At 42.0% G+C, this 19,937-nt stretch overlaps 1 protein-coding gene across 2 annotated transcripts; it reads right to left on the reverse strand.

The window, feature by feature from the left end:
• Positions 1–2,296: 2,296 nt before the first annotated feature.
• btg5.2.L (B-cell translocation gene 5, gene 2 L homeolog) lies at positions 2,297–14,461 on the reverse strand. 2 transcript variants are annotated; one of them, XR_005962613.1, is made up of 6 exons: positions 14,339–14,461; positions 8,068–8,262; positions 7,811–7,948; positions 5,800–6,007; positions 3,760–4,057; positions 2,297–3,654 (listed from the first exon to the last, which is right to left on the reverse strand). XR_005962613.1 is itself a non-coding variant. In XM_041569685.1 (5 exons), the coding sequence occupies exons 2-5, from the start codon at positions 8,238–8,240 to the stop codon at positions 3,851–3,853; spliced, it is 726 nt and encodes a 241-aa protein (XP_041425619.1). In that variant the 5' UTR covers positions 8,241–8,262; positions 14,339–14,461; the 3' UTR covers positions 2,297–3,850. The 2 variants fall into 2 exon arrangements, 1 of the variants encoding a protein (XP_041425619.1); XM_041569685.1 differs by having other exon boundaries at positions 2,297–4,057.
• Positions 14,462–19,937: the final 5,476 nt, after the last annotated feature.

Raw genomic sequence — 19,937 nt, forward strand, 5'->3', positions numbered from 1 at the left:
CAAAGGGGGGGGGGGCTATAATGATACAGGGGAGTGGAAGTTGTGGTGCAATTTAGCTGCAGGTATCTACAAGGAAAGAATATAAAGGCCACATTCATTTTGCCTGTGTCCATCTCCATAGCTTTAGGGTGAAATGTCCTGGTGGGACCGGTTGTTCATAGTTTCAAGTGTTGTCCAGCAGGGGGCAGTGATGTCTGTCCAAACAGAGAGATTTGCTGGTGGTTGGGGAGTCCTGCGCAGAACCAATTTGTTAAACCCGAACCCAATCCGCATAATTACCCGCTTGGACCCGCAAGTACCTTATCCACAACCCAGACCCGCAAGTACCTTATCCACAACCCAGACCCGCAAGTACCTTATCCACAATCCGGACCCGCGACCATCAAAAAACAGGAAGTGTTGTCATTGTAAACCGGAAGTGACATCATTAGAGTAAAACTCTCTATTCAGAAGACCCGCAACCCGGAGAACGGCAAACCGGCGTCTATACCCGCTCCCAAAACTCTACCTGCAACCCACAGGGTACTGAAGGTTTTGCGAGTAATCCGCGGGTACCCGGCCAGCTGAAGGACTCTATTGGGGAGTACAGAGCTACATGTGGTGGTGGAACTAAACAGGGGCCTGAGAGTTCCAAATGATTGTACAGACAAAGCAATGAATAATCTATAACTGGGGTGGGAGCAGGTACTGTAATCATGGTATATCTGGGTACCCTTACAGCACACAAAGCACCTCCTGTTCTGGCCACCAAACATTTTTAGGGAAAGGAAACATAGAGAAATCCCAGGGAAGAGCAGATGGGTGGATATTGCCCTATACTATTGGCCGTTCCCAATGAACCTCATAAAAAAAAATATCTGCTACAGATACCATGGGGCAATTGAATGTAGCACTTCCCAATACAGCCAATGAGAATGAAGGATGCAGGGATTATGGCTGGGCCCATCCTGGGACTAACGTAACCCCTTCCATTATAAGTAATTAGAACCAGTTTGGGGGGATGCAGAGGAGCATGGCTGGTTCACAAAGAAATTCTAGTTTTCTCTTTGTTGGAATGATACACATTAGATCCCAGGGGATAATTTCCCATTGCAGTCAGTAGGGGGCACTATAATGATTACACACACAATATACATCAATTAGGGAACAGCTTTGATCAGCAGATGGTTGCTATGGGTTATAAGCCCTAGCACCAATTCTGTCCTGTGATTGCTTCACCTCATTAGTGTCATATACTGATTATAGTTCCCTGTATATACAGGTATGGGACCTGCTATCCAGAATGCATGGGACCTGGGGTTTCCTGGATAACAGATCTATCCTTAATTTGGGTCTTCATACCTTAAGGGGCAGATTTATCAAGGGTCGAAATGCGAGTTTATGGGTATTTCTAAAATCTCCAATCAACTCCCATAAACTCAAAATTCGAAAAAAAAAAAAAAAAAAAATTACCAATCGAAATGTATTTAAAAAATATTTTTTTTTTTAAAAAACGGGTCCACTAAATGACTCTGAATTGATTGCAGGAGGTCCACCATAGGCTAAAACACCAATTCGGCAGGTTTTAGATGGCGAATAGTCAAATTCTTAAAGGGACAGTATATGATAAATTTCAAAATTCAATTTTTTTTTAAATTCGAATCGAATTTAGACTATTCCCAATTCTAAAATAAACTTTATTTAAATTTAAAAATTAAAATTTTCAATTCGACCCTTGATAAATCTGTCCCTAAGTCTACTAGAAAATTACGTAAACATTATATAAACCCATATAGGCTGGTTTTGCTTCCAATAAGGATTAATTATATCTTATTATATCTAATTATATCTTAGTTGGGAATTACAAGCTACTGTTTTATTATTACAGAGAAAAAGGAAATCATTATTTAAATTTTTGATTATTTGGATAAAGTAGAGTCTGTGGGAGACGGCATTTCCATAATTCAGATCTTTATGGATAATGGGTTTCCGGATAACAGATCCCATACCTGTATGTCCAAACCAGGCAAATGTCTGGCACTTGGACTCAGCAGGATGTCCCAAATACTGTCCTTCGTTTTACCAAATCAGCAACCAATCAGACCTTTCCTTTTTGCCGACTGGTAGCTATGGGTTACTAGACCCGGAACCCTCTCCTTAAGGCGCTCTCAATGCAGATGAAAGAAGAGGATGCGGCCGGCCGGTGATATTAGAAGTTTGTATTAATATAATAAATTATTTTCTCTGTTACAAAACCTTCATATTAATATATATATATATATATATATATATATATATATAAAAAAAAACAAAAAACAGTAACAATATAACAATGTACAACAAACCATCGGGGAATGTGTGAGAACATTGGCACAAGGAGAGTATTAATACTAACCCAACAGAGTATTAATGCTAAGCCCTGCAAACATTGCATAGGAAACATAATCATATAATTTAAACGTTATATTTGTAAGTAGAGTTTACCCTCCTTGGACTTTACATTCACATTTCCATCATAAAGCTACAGAAGCTGCCATGTTGCTTCCCTCCACTAAGGGGTTCTCCATAGACACCTCCATCAAGCCAGTGCCTTTGAGAGTCAGCCAATCAGAAGCAATATATTATTATTATGTACAGAAGAATGTGCTACGCAATAAGCCACGCCCCCCATGGAGCCAATTAAAAAACGCAGAGAAGGTGAATTCTGCTTATAATTAACATTAAACATGGGGCGTTGTTGCCCAGAATTCCCCGGGAGCGAGCGGCGGAACTAAATGTGGCAAGAGAATCGGGATATAAGAAACTGTCACCCAACAAACAGGAAAGTTCACTTGGTGCTAATTATAAGCAGAATAATAACCAATTACTTTAGAGCAATGAGGTCAGTGAAGGTTCTGGGGAATTTAGAGATGATTTATAGATCTATATATTACACTAACATACTTAGAAACAGGAGTGACCCATGGTTGCTGCACTACATTTCCCAGCATCCCCTGTAGGCTGAGAATTGCTACTGGACTAAATATGCCAACATTCTGATGCCAAGGGTTAATTAAATAAAAGGCTATAAATAAAGAGAGAAGGGCAGTTAATATACAGTATAAATAACACAGAGTTAAGGAGAGAAGCCAGAGGTTCAGGTTCGTTATCAGTAGCAGCAAATTAACTACAGAAGGAATGAAAGTGATAATGGAGATGTTAGCAGGGGATTAGTAGCTGCTACTGGGAGTCTGTTGGGCAGCTACTAATCTCTCGGAATGATAGAGGCATCAGGGCAAAAACTCCCAGCATTCTCAGCTAACTAGAATATGATTGTAGTTCAACTAGAGCTGCAGCACTGCAGGATTAACACCCCTTCCTCCCTTCTTGACCCAGGACCAGACAAATACACAGGGGTTCAAAAAAAAAAAAAAAAACAGGGATTACCACTTGTCTACTTGCCCACTGTGCCTGTTTGGCTGGATAACATGTGGGCAGATAAACTGTCATTTTTCATGATGTCACAGGGCATTGCCATAAGCTTATCCTGGAGGTTGGCACACATGCCCATTTATAAAGCAAATAACCATTGGCATCCCATTAACATTCAGTTTAGACCTGTAAGAGAATATGATAGAGAATGACTGGGCACCAGGCCAGCACTGGTAAAGGTGTGCCCCCTAATTGGATCTTGGAATGTTGCACCCACATTAAGTTTGCACACCGTAGTAGACCAAGAAAGAAAGTCTGGCTCATATGCAACAGTTTCTTACTGAGAATTCCAAGGAAGCAAGTCTTGGATCTGCAAACCAAGAGCTGCTCTTGATGGACTTTCAACTTGAAAAGGGCACCACCCAGTGGTCTCCGTGTGAAACTGCTGCTCACTCAGATTTCAGGCGGTGCTTTGCAGGGGAGTCCTGGTGGGTTTCCATTTTTGTTGGTATCCTTTGGACTTCCCGCTGGGATAAACCTTTGGGGGTTTCGGGATGTAATAATACAAGGTGACGGGCTGAAAGGCAGGGATGAGGCTCAGTGTATTCCTGGGGTACTGGTAGTAAACGGGGGATGCTGGAGTGGGGCTGTAATAGAATTGGGTGCCCTGCAATAAGAAAAAGGAGAAAATATATCATGAGACAAAGTTCATTAAAATGGAATTGGACAACATGGTGGACCAGTAGTTAGCATTGCTCCATTGCAGTGCAAGGACCCCAGGTTCAATCCCAGCCAAGACACTATCAATAAGGAATGTGTATGTTTTCCCTGTACAGAGTTTTCCTCCCGGTACTCTGATTTCCTCCCAAAAACATTTAGGTTAATATAGGTTAATTGGCCCTAGTATGTGCTGTGAACCGTAAAGGGATACTGTCATGGGAAAAAACATTTTTTTTCAAAATGAATCAGTTAATAGTGCTGCTCCAGCAGAATTATGCACTGAAATCCATTTCTCAAAAGAGCAAACAGATTTTTTTATATTACATTTTGAAATCTGACATGGGGCTAGACATTTTGTCAATTTCCCAGCTGCCCCTGGTCATGTGACTTCTGCACTTTAGGAGAGAAATGCTTTCTGGCAGGCTGCTGTTTTTCCTTCTCAATGTAACTGAATGTGTCTCAGTGAGACATAGGTTTTTACTATTGAATGTTGTTCTTAGATCTACCAGGCAGCTGTTATCTTGTGTAAAGGAGCTTTTATCTGGTTACCTTCCCATTGTTCTGTTGTTCGGCTGCTGGGGGGGGGAAGGGAGGGGGTGATATCACTCCAACTTGCAGTACAGCAGTAAAGAGTGATTGAAGTTTATCAGAGCACAAGTCACATGACTTGGGGCAGCTTGGAAATTGACAATATGTCTAGCCCCATATCAGATTTCAAAATTGAATATAAAAAAATCTGTTTGCTCTTTTGAAAAATGGATTTCAGTACAGAATTCTGCTGGAGCAGCACTATTAACTGATTCATTTTGAAAAAATTTTTTTTTCCCATGACAGTATCCCTTTAAGAGCCTTTATTTGATGACAGTTTACCAGCAGTCTCATCCACGCAGAGCCTCCCTCTCCCTACACAACTCATTACACGAACACTAACCTTATTCTTAGAAACAAGCCCAGGCAGAGGAAACAACAAAATTCCCGAGACTTAACCCCCCCCAGGTGCACAGTGACGCAATCCAGAGAGTTAGCCAATAACACGGTGACTCATACTTCAAGGTCCCGCCTATCTGTTCTTGTGTTGATATTTCATACATGGGAAATTTGAAATGCTAGTAATGTTTGTGTTGCACAGGAAATATTGTGCAAGACTGTGACTGTGTCTTATTAAAGGGGACATTCATATTCATGCAGAGAAAACACCCTTCAGCGTCTTAAGTCTTCTTTTTTTTTTTTATTGAATTTTATAATAATCCAGCAATAAACATGTCAGACAATAAATTGAAATGACAATTTCAGAGTAACAGTGATTTACTGTGCCAACAAAACAGGCAACGTTTCTGACTAACGCCCTGTATCAAGCCTGATAAAATAACTGATAGCCGGAAATGTTGCCTGTTTGGTTGGCACAGTAAATCACTGTCTCAAGATCCGGAGTGCTGCACCGTGTTTTCTCTGGAGTTATTTGTGGGTCCCTGGCAGTGGGAACAGCAGCTTGCACCGACACTACAACAAGCGGATTGGTATAGTTGAGCACTGCCCGTATAAGAGGCTGAAACAATGGGCCTGGCACTGGCAATAGCAGTTTAATCCCAATGACACAGGGCTCTGGAAACTCAGAGTTCCAAATACCCCAAACTACCCCAAACTGTCAGTCTGCCAGTATTTCCCCCTGAATAAAGAAACTGTACTTGCCATCTTTTTAGGGACTACTTGGGAAGCGCTCGTAGTCTTTTTTTTGCCTCCTTGTTCCTCATCCTCGCTGGAGCTCTCCGATGGAGTGACTGATGTGTCTGAATGATAGTCCGACGTCTCCAGGTCCAGTTTGTCCGGGGACTGGGATTTAGGGATCTTCTGGTCTTCTGGGGCTTTCACGATAAATGGGCGGCAGCTCTCCCCCAGCCTGGCACGTGACAGAGAGAGATCAGAAAATTACTCGTATGGAAAGGGCATCTGAAGCTCTTGGGCACAGGGTTGTTGTGCCGTTTTCAACAGCCAGAAGTCTTATGTGGCCTAAATTTCAATTTCCATTGGCTCCCTGATTGCTTCTGGCTTCTCTGATGCTGTGCCCCACTCATTCTACCAGGGGGGAAACAAAATGTGCATCTAGAACCCATGAACCCTGCAGCAGGACACCGAGCATGCACTACACCACCGAAGGACTGGTTGTTACTGGTTAATGAACTGGGGAAAAGTCAGCATATGAGCCGTAAATATGTCCAGAAAACTACAAGACTCCCATAGGGTTGTTGTCACAGGGAAACAAAAAAGGTTATCCCAAAACTCAATATTATATTAAATATATATACTCTTTATTCGAAAAATCATGTTAAAAAAATAGGCATACAGACCACATGGTATTCCGCCTTACGCGTTTCATACCCCCTGGTAATTATTCACAATATTATGCACCAAGTTTAGCCAACACAAGTATCCCAGGTGTCAAAGCTTGTCTAGTCCCATTGGTACGGCACTGCACTAGTCCAATCTTACTACAGGTATAAGAAACCCGTTATCCAGAAAGCTTCGAATTACAGAAAGTCCATCTCCCATAGACTCCATTTTAACTAAATAATCCAAATTTTTAAAACAAATTTCTTTTTTCTCTGTAATAATAAAACAATAGCTTGTACTTGATCCAAACTAAGATATAATTAATCCTTATTGGAAGCAAAACCAGCCTATTGGGTTTATTTAGGGGCAGATTTATTAAGAGCCGAATTGAAAATTGGAATTAGAATTTTTAACTCTCAAATTCGAAATTGTGAATTATCCAAACTCGATTCGCGTTTTAATTTAAATTCTGAGATTTATCAAACTCTGGCCCTTTAAAAATTCGAATTCGACTTCTCGCCACTTAAGACCTGCTGAGCTAATGTATAAGTCAATGGGAGACGTCCAGTGACTATTTTTATGGTGTTAGTAGCCTTCCTGGTATTCAAGTTTTTTTTTCGGATAAAAAAAAACTTGATTCGAGTTTAGTCAAGTTCAAATTGAATTCGATTCGAGATTTTGGGCCAGGAATTTTCGTCCGAGTTTTAGATATTCGTTTTCTTTAATCAATAAACCCCATTCGAATTTCTAGTACAATCAAATTTAATAAAGTTTAAAAAAAACACATGAATTTGAAATTTAAACTTTAATAAATGTTCCTCTAAATGTTTACGTGATTTTCTAGTAGGCTTAATGTATGAAGATCCAAATTATGGAAAGATCCTTGAACCCCCAAGTCCCAAGCATTCTGGATAACAGGTCCCATACCTGTACTGATACTGTACTGGGTAGTTGAACAAAGCAAACCATCTCCATGTCACTACAGCCCAGGTCACCCGTTAAAGGATAAAACATAAGACCTCCCACAATATTCTCTTTTTCCTCCTCACTAAAGAAGGTCAATAATTTAATCAAGCAGTAGCCTAATTCTGTTGCCTATGCCAAGCTCATTATTGCAACAGTCATCATGGTTTATTTATCAAGTACCAAGAGATGATGACACTGTGTGCAACAGTGTGAGCAATAAATAGCCTGGCACGGCCACAAATCACGAGTCGTACGAGGACTTTCTGGTCTGTTTGCTGTAGGGCGGGTTGGACTACTCTTGCATGGCCCACTGATCATGCCAACAGCACCTTATACAATGCCCCTTCTAGTCTGTAACCCTATGTAAACTCATGCTTTCAGTTCGAAATATAAAAATCAGACTTACCGGCAGCTGACCTCTTTGGGGTCGATCCAGAGGGACATGTCTCTCGGCAGAGCAAGCTGAGAGCATCGTAGGCCACTCTGTATACAGGCCTGTAATACCGTATCATCCACAGGGTGGCTCTGTTCTATCCGGATGCATCTGAGCGAGGGGGGGAACAAATACAAAAATCAAGGCAGGGACACACAACCCAGGTAAGAACTAACCAACCCAGCTTGCGACAAATAAAGTTAAAATGAGCCGAATAGGATGGGAGTTACCTGTATGCCTGGCCCTTCTGTGGGGTGTCTGGGTACCAGTGTCCTTCAAACTTGTCACAAAGCAAATTGGTGAGAGTCTCGGTGAACCTTTCCACTTGCTCACTGTCCAGCTTCTGGTGTCGGTTCAGCAGCCTTACAATGTAAGATGCCCCCAACTTCACCTCCTCCTGCATGACTCTCTGTTAGGTGCAAATCCTAGAGGGGACAAACCACAGGTCAGCTAGGAGGCTACAGGCACAGATATGTTCCCCTTTACTAATTGCAAATGCAAGACCTGGAGGGGAACTGACTTCTGAACCAAAGAACAGAAAGGAATACACAAATACTACTTTGAGATGAAATTACATTTACAAGTAGATATAACCAAAGGGAAAACCCATTTCCAGTCAGCGCAGAGCCAGCCCTTTGTGTACTTTCTTATGATGTATTAGCTGAAACTTTTCCTCTGAGCGGGAATTCGGCGCTTGCTGCAAGTAGCAGTTTGGTGAGATTTCTGGCGCAAGTTTGTTTCATCGTCACTTTCCTTCTCATGATGAGGGTTCAAAGGAAAAGCTATAAAGTCCCTAACAGGAATCTTCCTGAGTAAGGTTAGGTGGATGAAGGGAATAGGGTTAAATATGTACAGGGTAAAATGTTTTAAGCCCAAAAAGTGACCAAGAAGCTATCACTAAGCTGGAGATCTTAAGACCAAGAAGCCCAATCTAGGGTGCATGCCCTAAAGGTAACCAAGAAGCCCTCTCTAAGCTGTAGACCCTAAGACGAATAAGCCTTCGCTAGGCTGGATGCCCTGAAAGTGAACAAGAAGCTGTCTCTAAGCTGGAGACCCTAAGTCCAAGAAGCCTCTTCTAGGGTAGATGTCCTAAAAGTGACCAAGAAGCCATCTCTATGCTGGAGACCCTACAACCAAGAAGCCCCATCTAGACTGGATTCCCTAAAAGTGACCAAGAAGCCCTCTAAGCTGGAGACCCTAACACCAAGAAGCCCCATCTAGGCTGGATGCCCTAAAAGGGACAAAGAAGACCTCTCTATGCTGGAGACCCTAAGACCAAGAAGTCTTCTCTAGGCTGGATGCCCTAAAAGTGAACAAGAAGCCCTCTCTAAGCTGGAGACCCTAAGACCAAGAAGCCCCATCTAGGCTGGATGCCCTAAAAGTGACCAAGAAACCCTCTCTAAGCTGGAGACCCTAAGTGCAAGAAGCCTTCTCTAGGGTGGATGCCCTAAAAGTGACCAAGACACCCTATCTAAGATGGAGACCCTAAAAACCAGGGCTGGGCTGGGTGCCCTAAAAAAGACAAAGAAACCCTCTCTAACCTGGATTGGAGACCCAAGGAGTGACCAAGAAGACCCATTTAGGTTGGAGGCCCTCAAAGAGACCTGGGCAGTTGTGTGTTAGTCTGAGAGATGAGTCACAATGAGGCTGAGGTTAGCAATAGATGCAGAAAACCATAAAATAAGGTTTTCAGGATGAAGAGGGCAGTAGGGTCCTATGAAAGACCCTGGCAATCGTGTGTCACAACTGGAGACAGCAGCAGATGCAGGTGAAAACCATAAAAGAAGGTTATTTATTATAAAAGAAGGTTATTTATCATAAAAGAAGGTTTCGGGAATGAGGAAGGGAGGTGAGATAAGAGGAAGCCGTTCACCATTTTATGATGTTGCTTTCTGGAATAGGCAATTAAGGAGGGGAACATGACACAATAACGTCGGAGGTTATGGAGAAATGTGACCTCTGCGCTGCCTGAAGACAATCTGACAGATTTAAATAGATGTGTGGGAAAACCAACTGTTAACCAAATGTCCACAAGTCCACACACTGAGTACTGTATCATATAGTAGTATCTCATCCCCTGTAAATATTACTCTGATTACACAAGACCTCAACCAGTCCCATGACTGAGGGCACGAAAGGAGCAGCGTGTGCCCAAGAACTGATGCAACAACTCAGTAAGTCTTTGTTTTGCGAACACAGCCCCGGGACACCAGCCCATAGTCAACGTGTGAGCCGACAGGGAGGGAGAGTACGGGCGACAGTTAGTTTACTTTCTGCTGTTACTTTCAGTTTCATCACATGTGAGAGGGAAGGAGGTCAGGGAACACTGTGCTCATATAGTCAAGGACATGTTCAGGGGGAGGACACTGCGTGCTGAGCATAACTTCTCCGTTTAAAGGAGAACTAAAGCTTAATAAAAAAAAGGAGTAGCTAGAAATGTTGTACAATATGTTTTGTGCTTTTGTACCAGCCCAAGGCAACCACAGCCCTTTAGCAATAAAGATGCCCCAGTAGCTCCCCATCTTCTTTTCTGCTGATTCACTGCACATGCTCTGTGCTGCTGTCACTTACTGAGCTTAGGGACCCACTCACAATATACAGTACACATAGAATAGAAATGTCACAATATAAGGCTGATTAGTAATTAATACAGATAATTACTACATGGCAGCACAGAAACCAGTGCAATTAGCATCAGAATTTAATAATCAGCAAACCTGTAGCATCAGCTTATATTACAGACCAACCTCATTTTCTGCTGGATAATTAGTGACGACCCCTAAGCTTAGCTTTAGAGCCCACTGAGCATGTGAGTGTCACAGACACTTTCCAAGATGGTGACCCCCTGTGACAAGTTTGAAGTCCTGGATCATTGCTGCTATTGACAAGCTGAAACTTTAGGCTGGTGCGATAAGCTTATTATTTAAAATATGGCATTTTTAGCCACATTTATTTTCAGGGTTTAGTTCTCCTTTAATGGGGGGTAAACAGAAAACAAGCAGCACATTTTCCTGCCTTACGTGCTGAACCATGAGGTGGGTCCCTTTAGGAAACTGCCACTTGGATAAGCTGACTGCGGCATTTCAGAGCGACAACTGCCTGATGCACTAGTTCACCTCTAACAACAGGAGGCTGTCATTCAAACTGATAGCGAGTGATAACGCTGAGCTGTTTGCTGCCAGGCCACCGAGCTATTAATGGCCTGGGCAACGGAACTGACCCTTAAGTGCATTATAAATAGAAACAATATGCCCGCTCAGGACTTTTATGTACTCAGCTCAACCACAATCAGGTGAAAACTGTGCCCCTTGTTTGTTACAGAAGGTGAAACAGTTCATTCAACAAAAAAAAGTGTCTGGACACAACAAAGAAAACTAAGCAGCAGATACAGTTCAACTGTTTTTTTTTTTTTTTTTACACTAAGGGCAGAGACACACAAGAAGATTTGGGGAGATTTAGTCGCCCGGCAAACAAATCGCCTCTTTTTCGCCTAATCGCCCCGAACTGCCTCCCTGCCGGCTAGAATGTAAATCGTAATCGGTGCGCTTCGTTTTCTGAAGTCGCCCGAAGTTGCCTCACGAGGAAACTTCGGAAAACAAAGAGATCCGAGTGCGTTTTAGATTCTGGACGGCGGGGAGGCAGTTCAGGGAGTTAAGTCGCCCGAAGAAGGGGCGATTTGTCGCCAGGCGACTAAATCTCCCCAAATTTTCTCATCTGCCTTAAACCAGCACAGTCACCAGTTCTCAACATGTTAGTAAAGGGCTAAACATGACTCAGGGGTCTCGGGCTGGATAACCCGGCCGTAACCTTCCTTTGGGGCTGAGCCTCCTGACAAAGCAAAGTCTGTGCAGTGAACTGTGTATTTGAGACTTTCCATTGTAAGACCCACATTACTGACGCTGTATCGCCCCAGGCAACAGCACAGCCCCTATTAATCTTAATATTGATCTGAAGTCTTTCTACTGCTTCTGACTAAAAAATTTGCGAATTTCCGCGTTTTGCCGCCAGCGAATAAATTTGCGAATCTCCTGCGAAAATTCGCCGCCGTCAATTTCCGGTTTTCACAATTTTTTCCTGATTACTTTCGATTAGCTTGATTTTTTTTTTTTGAAAAACGTTCCAATTGCTAGATTTTTTTAGTGAAAACGTTTGAATTGCTAGATTTTTAGTGAAAACGTTTGAATTGCTCAGTTTTTTTGTGAAACCGTTTGCATTGCTCAATTTTTCTGTGAAAACATTCGAATTGCTCAATGTTTTTGTGAAAACGTTTGAATTGCTAGATTTTTTGTGAAAACGTTCGAATTGCTCAATTTCTTAGTGAAAACTTTCGCATTGCTCGATTTTTCCATGAAAACATTCGAATTGCTCGATGTTTTTGTGAAAACTTTCGAATTGCTTGATTTTTCGAATTTCACGATTTTTTGGGAAATTCGCTCATTTTTCAGCGAAGCGGGAGAAATCCGCCCATCACTACTTCTGACACACGGGGGGCTACGTTACTCTGGGTGGAGGTACAGGAATCTGCCAAAGTACAACAGTTTGCCTTCCTTTGTCTCATGATTTTATCTAATAAAATATATATTACGATCAATAATTAATTCTCCCTGGTACGTTTTTCCAAACGGGTCACCGACTCCGCAGGCAGTTTCAGCCTTGCGTAAGCTGCCATTGTCCCTCAGGCAGGTTGATCACAACCCCTACAATCTCCCATATCCCATGTACTGTATTATAGATGCCACGACCACGTTTTGTGACTTAGAAACAGATCAGAACTGCTCCCCCTCCTGTCCATGATATGTTAGATGCCCCACACACAATTATATCTATAGATTTATTATATTCATTGTAGGCAAAGCTGAGCTTAAAACCAATTAAATAGGCGGCAAAATACCACAATTCTAGGGAATTTTTCAGGCACAGTGAGTCACACCTGACTCTTACACTCTAAGTCTGTGCCTGAGTCACAGTCTACTCACTTACAGTCACCTCTGAATCACCCTTTATATATAAAGTTAGGGAGCTTTACATTTAGATAGATAGATAGATAGATAGATAGATAGATAGATAGATAGATAGATAGATAGATAGATAGATAAGATAGATAGACAAATGTAAAGCTCCCTAACTTGGAGAACAAATGCCTTATATTGAGTCCTTTCAACAAGGATATTTTTGGAGCACATTGCCTAAGACTCTCCCCATGTGACCCCCCCCCCGCCTTCTGTACAACTGGTAGTTTCCACTTCCTACTGCAGGATATGCAAATACTGATACATGAAATATTCCGCAACACTAACCCATCTGGGTCACACGGGGCTCTGTCAATGGCAACTGGGGTGATTGGAATGTTAGGTACATGTACGGGATCTGTTATCCGGAAACCCGTTATCTAGAAAGCTCCGAATTACGGAAAAGCCGTAGGATCCATTATAATTAAATAATCCGAAATTCTTAAAATGATTTCCTTTTTCTGTGTAACAATAAAACAGTAGCTTGTACTTGATCCCAACTAAGATATAATTAATCCTTAATGGAAGCAAAACCAGCCTATTGGGTTTATTTAATGTTTACATGATTTTCTAGTAGACTTAAGGTATGAAAATCCTAATTACGGAAAGATCCGTTATCTGGAAAACCCCAGGTCTAGAGCATCCCGGAACCAGTTGAGTAAAAGCTCATGTTGCAATAAGGGATTAATGGCCACTTCCAGTAGAGCTAATGGGGGGGGGGCTGCAAGAAATGTTGTCCCTTCTGCAATTTATCCTATTACACCAATATTATATTATATTATTACGGACCCTGACTGTATAGAACAGTAAATGACCACCCAGCAGTGGCTAAACTGTGTTCATCTACAGGGTAATGTAACAAGAGACTCTGCCCTGTGTATAGGGGGGAATCAATAGATGAGAATCTTCAGAAAGGGAAGGGGGAGATTCCATAAAACAGATCAGTACAAAACACTTTCCCTTTGAGAGCAATAAATAGGACCGTGAGAATTAGGAGTGGGTGGACTTGGGGGAAACAGCAGTTGTTGGTTGGTTGTGGCAGAGAAAGGGTTAATAAACAGCTGGGGGAGACACGTGCTCAGGAGAATCACTGAGTCTGTCCCTCAATTAACCAATATCAAACCCTGGACTGTACCATTGCAGACAGATAGCGGCTCTAACTCACTCACTCACCCCCGCCGAGTGGCACTGACAGCACGTGGGGCTGATACTGGTACCCAGGGCACGGAGAGAGGAGAGGGCAGTACCACTACACTTGGGGGGAGATGGGCACAGAGAACGGATTCGCCCCGGTACTCACAGGATGGACTAGCCCGCCTCTCCCACATGTTGTACAGGTTTAGGGGCGCCCGTGTATGTCTATAGGCTGAACGAGGGGGGACAGAGAACGGAAAGTTCCTCACAGACAAATCATTAGCGGTCACAGCGTGAGTGAGAGGGAGGAGCAGAGACACAGCCAGGGAGAGAGGGGAAGATTAGTACCGGTACTTACTGTGGCTACCGAGCCGGTGTGTGACTGCTCTGCGAGTGACGGAGCTACTACTGATCCTGTAACTTCCCACCACTGTGTGACTCAATCCTGAGGGGAGGGAATCCCCGCACTGACGTCACGCTCCATGTAGGGACATCCTGGCGAGCACGTGGCCGGGAAGCAGCTTCCCCACGCGCTCTCATTATTACTATTATTACTGTTATTATTACTGTTATTATTACTATTATTACTGTTGTTGTTATTATTGATGTTGTTATTATTATTGTTACTGTTATTACTGCTATTACAATTATTACTGTTGTTATTATTATTATTACTATTATTACTGTTATTATTATTATTACTATTATTATTATTGCTATTAGTATTACTGTTATTACTATTATTACTATTAATATTGTTATTATTATTACTATTATTATTATTAATATTGTTGTTATTATTATTGCTATTATTGCTATTAGTATTACTGTTATTACTATTATTATTACTACTATTATTAGTTATTATTATTATTTTTACTATTATTACTATTATTACTGTTATTATTATTATTACTATTATTATTATTATTATTATTGCTATTATTGCTATTAGTATTACTGTTATTACTATTATTATTATTACTACTATTACTGTTATTATTACTATTATTACTGTTATTATTACTATTATTACTGTTATTATTATTACTATTGTTTTTATTATTATTATTATTATTACTGTTATTACTATTATTATTACTGTTATTATTATTATTATTGTGGCAAGGACCCCCCAATAAAACGGAAAAAAAAAATCCCATTGGTGGCTTGCCCTTCAAGTTAAAACTCATTGCTGGTCAGAGTCCCCCTATAAAAGTTAAAAGGAAAACACGGTGGCCCTGGATTTACGAGAAAAAAAAGACCATTGATGTTTAGTAGAAAATTAAACTGTAAAATTTGGCAGGTGATCTTTTTTCCTGGCAGCTTCAGGTTTTTTTATTGGCTTTGACCCCCGTTCAACTTCGACTCCCATTCGTCAGCTCATCATAATTTAATTCTGCTGTCATTTAAACTTCAAATAAACCAACAGGATTGTTTTGCCACCAATATGGATTCACGCCGCTTTGTTCAAGTACAAGATACTGTTTTACTGTATTATTATTACAGTAAAAAAGAAAATAATTTAAAAAAAAAAATTAGTTGCTCAAAATGGACTCTGTAGGAGACAGCCTTCCTGTAATTCAGAGCTTTCTGGGTAATGGGAGTCTGGACTATACATCCAGTATTTGTACAACTAAATCTAATGCTCACAGGCCTTATATAACAGAATACATAAATGCATCCAGATGTTTTCAGTTTATTATTTTGGAGTCCTGGGAACAGAGCTGTACATGGACTTATCATGTACCATATTCCCACGCTTTGACCCCCAACTCATCTACATGCAGGAAGTCGGCAAGGCCTTGAGCTTTGTTCTTGTGCTTTGTACTCGGATTCCTTCAGCTCGTGTTCTGCTGATCAGCCCAAATAATTATTCATACAACGGCCAGTGAACAGTCTCATAAGCACTGCAGATCTTTCTGTTGCCTATGAGTTATTATGTGCAGTCGACTGGGTCATGTCAATTTTCAGCTTCCATCTTCTCCCAGGTGAGAAAACTGATAAAAGAGTGTAAGACAAACTAACCCTGCAATTCACTGTCACTGTGAACAAACAAACAAAGAGCTGGTCTCAAACCAAAATATATACGTACATGTTTGGCTTCTGGATATTTACCTGATTTAACCACTCCACCCAACAAGTAGCCAGCCAATCACAAGCAAAGGCCAGTGTTCCTATCACAAATTTATTATCAATATAACTGCTGGTAAATGCAGGGCCAGATTTGTGGAAAGGCCACCAGGCCTAGAGCGGCAAAGCATTAGGGGCGGCATGCCACTCCAGGCGCTTTCTCGGGAGCACTGGGGACGTAAAGCTCCCCAGTGCTCCAGCTCCTCCTCCATGCTCTTCGCGCGAGGGGAGGCAGTGCGGGCGGCAGTAGGACCGCACGGCATAGGGGCGCCCATCCAGTCAAATCTGACCCTGAAGGCAGCAGAATTTTAGGGGGCGGAGTGCTGCCCAACCACACCGACATTGGTTCAAAAACACTAGGGATGTGTAGGAGATAATTCATTTTTTCCCCATGCCAATTCCCATTGCTCCGGTCCAGATTTGCACAAATAAAAGGGAGGGAACAAGGGTGACGAATGGCAGTGAGCCAAGGGGCAGGGCTGTATTTTTTTTTTAAAAAAACAAAACCCTCCCCACCCTCCACTGTGGATTTCCATAGAAAATCTGGTGACGGAGCTGAGGGGTAGGGGGTCAAAGAAACACTGCGAACTGACGTCACTTCTGCTGAACGTGTCGCTTGACGCCAGCGAGCATGACGAAGGGGCATGTTTGGGTCCAATGCCTAGAGCGGCAGACCTAAATACAGCCCTGCTTAGGGGCACCCACTATGTAAATTCAGCCCTGGGTAAATGTGTAATTCCATGTGTTTCTACCCCCTGGTCCCCTCAGTTATGCCCCTGACCTGCCTCAGTTTTATTGAAAAAATACGAAAAAACAACGAACATTGTCAGTTTCGTGATAAAATACTGTAAATCAAATTAAGCAACAGGGATGAGGGGGGTGGGTGTTGGAGGATTAGTGGGGTAGAGGTAGTGGAGTTGATTTGCCCGAAGCTTTATTTTCCAATGAGGGGAAGTTAGGGAGAAGGGGAGGGTATGTAGTCCTCTTCTTCTTCAAGGCTGTTGTGGTTGTGGATGTTGTAGTTATGGATCTGTCTGTGGCAGTCTTGGATGCTTGTCCTCTCCCTCTATAAAATGAGGCGGTTCCTAGAAAACCACAAAACATCCTTAATAGAGTTCATAAGGCACCAGGCTTCCAGAATTGCCCGTTCTGTATGGGTGCCCTGAAATAATCCGTACAGCACTGCATGGTGAGTAAGGAAGTTCCTTGGCACATTGAGTTCATGTTCTAGGGCATCAAGCAGGGCCTGTGTAAATCCACAATCCCAGATGCATAGCTGTTTCTTCATGGATTATGCGCCACAGGCAGTGCTGGAACCTGACCTGCCTCATTTTGCCCAAGATACACCCCAGGTCTACATAACTTCTGGAACCTACACACAATTCACAAAGGGACTTGTACCTCTACAAACTCCCTACAACCCACCCTTAGCACAAATACATTGGTTCAGCCTGTGCTGGGAACAAAGTACAAGCACGAGGGAAACATGGGTTTAATCAAATCATTATTGCTAAGCAAACAACAGCATTGAATGGGGGCCCAGGTATTTTACTCCTGTTCATAGTTATACATGGGAAAATAGATGGAGCCAAAGGGTGAGTGAAATGAGTGAGGAGAAAAGGGGCGAGAAGTAGCTAAAAGAGTGAGGAGAAATGGGGGAGTATGGCAGAAGAGAAGAAAAAGAGAGGAGCAAAAGAGAGATGATAATATCATAAGACAAAGGGCAAGGTGAGGGGTATGTTTGTGGCACCTGGGCTCTGCTATTCTGTGTGGCAAAGCAGAAACCTGCCAAGGGTAAGAATGCAGAGTAAGAACATTTAGTACATTAAGTGGAACCTTCTGGCTGAATGAAAACAGCTCCGGGCAATGAAGGATCAAACACAAATATGCACCTCTCTGTCGTCATCAGATGGAGCGGTGCCAGGAGAATCTGCCTGAACAGCTACAGGATCTTCACATGATGCAAGTTCTAATTATTTATTTCTAATTATTTTTGTTCTTCCTTAGGGTACAGAACAACAGGCACTTTGGCTTGTGTTGGACATGAGGTGTGTGCTCTACTGCAGGGGCCCCAACCGCCGGGCCACGAATATACCTGAACTGGACCAGCGAGTCAACATTTGACGTGGACGCACTGAATTTGAAGCGAACACACCCAATTTGACACGGCGCGCGCGCAGTTGACCCTGGTCCTTTCAAAAAATTCTGGCTTTATACCGGTCCCTGGGTCAAAAAAGTTTGGAGGCCGCTGCTCTACTGCACAGCCATTTTCATTGAATTTAGACTTCCCGCTCTTTGGGCACACACAGGGGTGCTGGATTAAATAAGTATTTTTCTACCTTTAGCATTGATTCATGTAAATCCACTGCAAGTTATACTGTAGATAAACAGTCATGGGTAAGTTCTGCCAGAGAACCAGTCATAAGCCCCACAGGCCCTGATTGCCAAAATAATCTTGGCTACCTCTCATGAAATAAAAACACCACTTGTAGAGACTGTGTCACAGGAAAGTTGCTCTACAAACTTTCTCTTGTTTTTTTTTTTTACCCAGAAAGATGGGTTTATGAACTTTTTTAAGCAGCCACTTACCTACTTGCTTTATTATTTGGTCACCCCCACTTCATTCAGAACATGGTGGTTAGTCCTTGAGACACTTATCTTTTTCTTGTCTTCTTCTTACATAGTAGTAACATAGTAAGTTAGGTTGAAAAAAGACACACGTCCATCAAGTTCAAACTTTTAGTTATTTTTTAAATTTTTTTTTTAAATCTGCCTAACTGCTAGTTGATCCGGAGGAATTAAAAAAAAAACATCTGAAGCCTCTCCAATTTGCCTCAGAGGGGGAAAAATTCCTTCCTGACTCCAAAATGGCAATGGGACCAGTCCCTGGATCAACTTGTACTATGAGCTATCTCCCATATCCCTGTATTCCCTCACTTGCTAAACACATCCAACCCCTTGTTACTCTTTGCATATCCTCGAGGCACTTGTAATGATCTTTGCCGCTATTCTTGGATCACTCTGGGCAGATCACAGGTTCCACTCCTGAGCTTTACACTCAAGCATTTGCTAAGCCTGGAAGATGGGTGCACAACCCAGTGGAAAATCACTCACATGGGTGCTAGTGGTTCTTTAACAGCACATAGAGTTATTAAACATTCAGGATAAATAGCAGCAACACACACAACAGCTCTTGGGGTTGTTCAGCTTTAAATTAACTTTATGGTGTAGAGAGTGATATTCTAGGACAATTTGTAATTGGGTTGAATTTTTTGTGTTTTTTGAGTTATTTAGCTTTTTATTCAGCAGTAGGGTTTCCACCTTTTCTGGAAAAAAATACCGGCCTTCCTATATATTTATCTTTTTTCCCTATTAATAACATTGGGATCAACCATCATTTTTACCGGCCAGGTGGCTACCCTATTCAGCAGCTTTGACATTTCAGCAATCTGGTTGCTTGAGTCCAAATTACCCTAGCAACCATGCAATGATTTAAATAAGTGACTAGATTATGAATAGGAGAGGCCTGAATAGAAAGATGAGTAAAAAAAAATAGCAATAACAATAAATGTGTAATTTGGTTTTTAGATGGGACCAGTGACCTCCATTTGAAAGGTGTATAGTGTCAGAAGAAATAAGGCAAATAATTAAAAAAGTATAAAAAAGAAAAATACAGGCCACTTGGAAAGTTGCTTAGCAGTAGCCATTCTGTGGCATATTATGATTTAACCTAAAGGGTAAACACCCCTTTCAAATACTCACCCTTGGGTTCCATTACAGGGCTCCTGTACCCTTGTACAATAAATGTCCATGCCTTTGGATGT

This window comes from Xenopus laevis, chromosome 7L (genome assembly GCF_017654675.1).
Source record: "Xenopus laevis strain J_2021 chromosome 7L, Xenopus_laevis_v10.1, whole genome shotgun sequence".
Classification (NCBI taxonomy): Eukaryota; Metazoa; Chordata; class Amphibia; order Anura; family Pipidae; genus Xenopus; species Xenopus laevis.

Bases quoted from the DNA above. Each gene is read 5' to 3' on its own strand.
- btg5.2.L (XM_041569685.1), bottom strand. From the start codon at position 8,240: ATGCAGGAGGAGGTGAAGTTGGGGGCATCTTACATTGTAAGGCTGCTG. The intron at 7,949-8,067 runs GTAACTCCCATC...CCCCTCGCTCAG, and splicing joins CAGAAGGGCCAGGCATACAG to ATGCATCCGGATAGAACAGA. The intron at 6,008-7,810 runs GTAAGTCTGATT...GTCACGTGCCAG, and splicing joins CCCAAAGAGGTCAGCTGCCG to GCTGGGGGAGAGCTGCCGCC.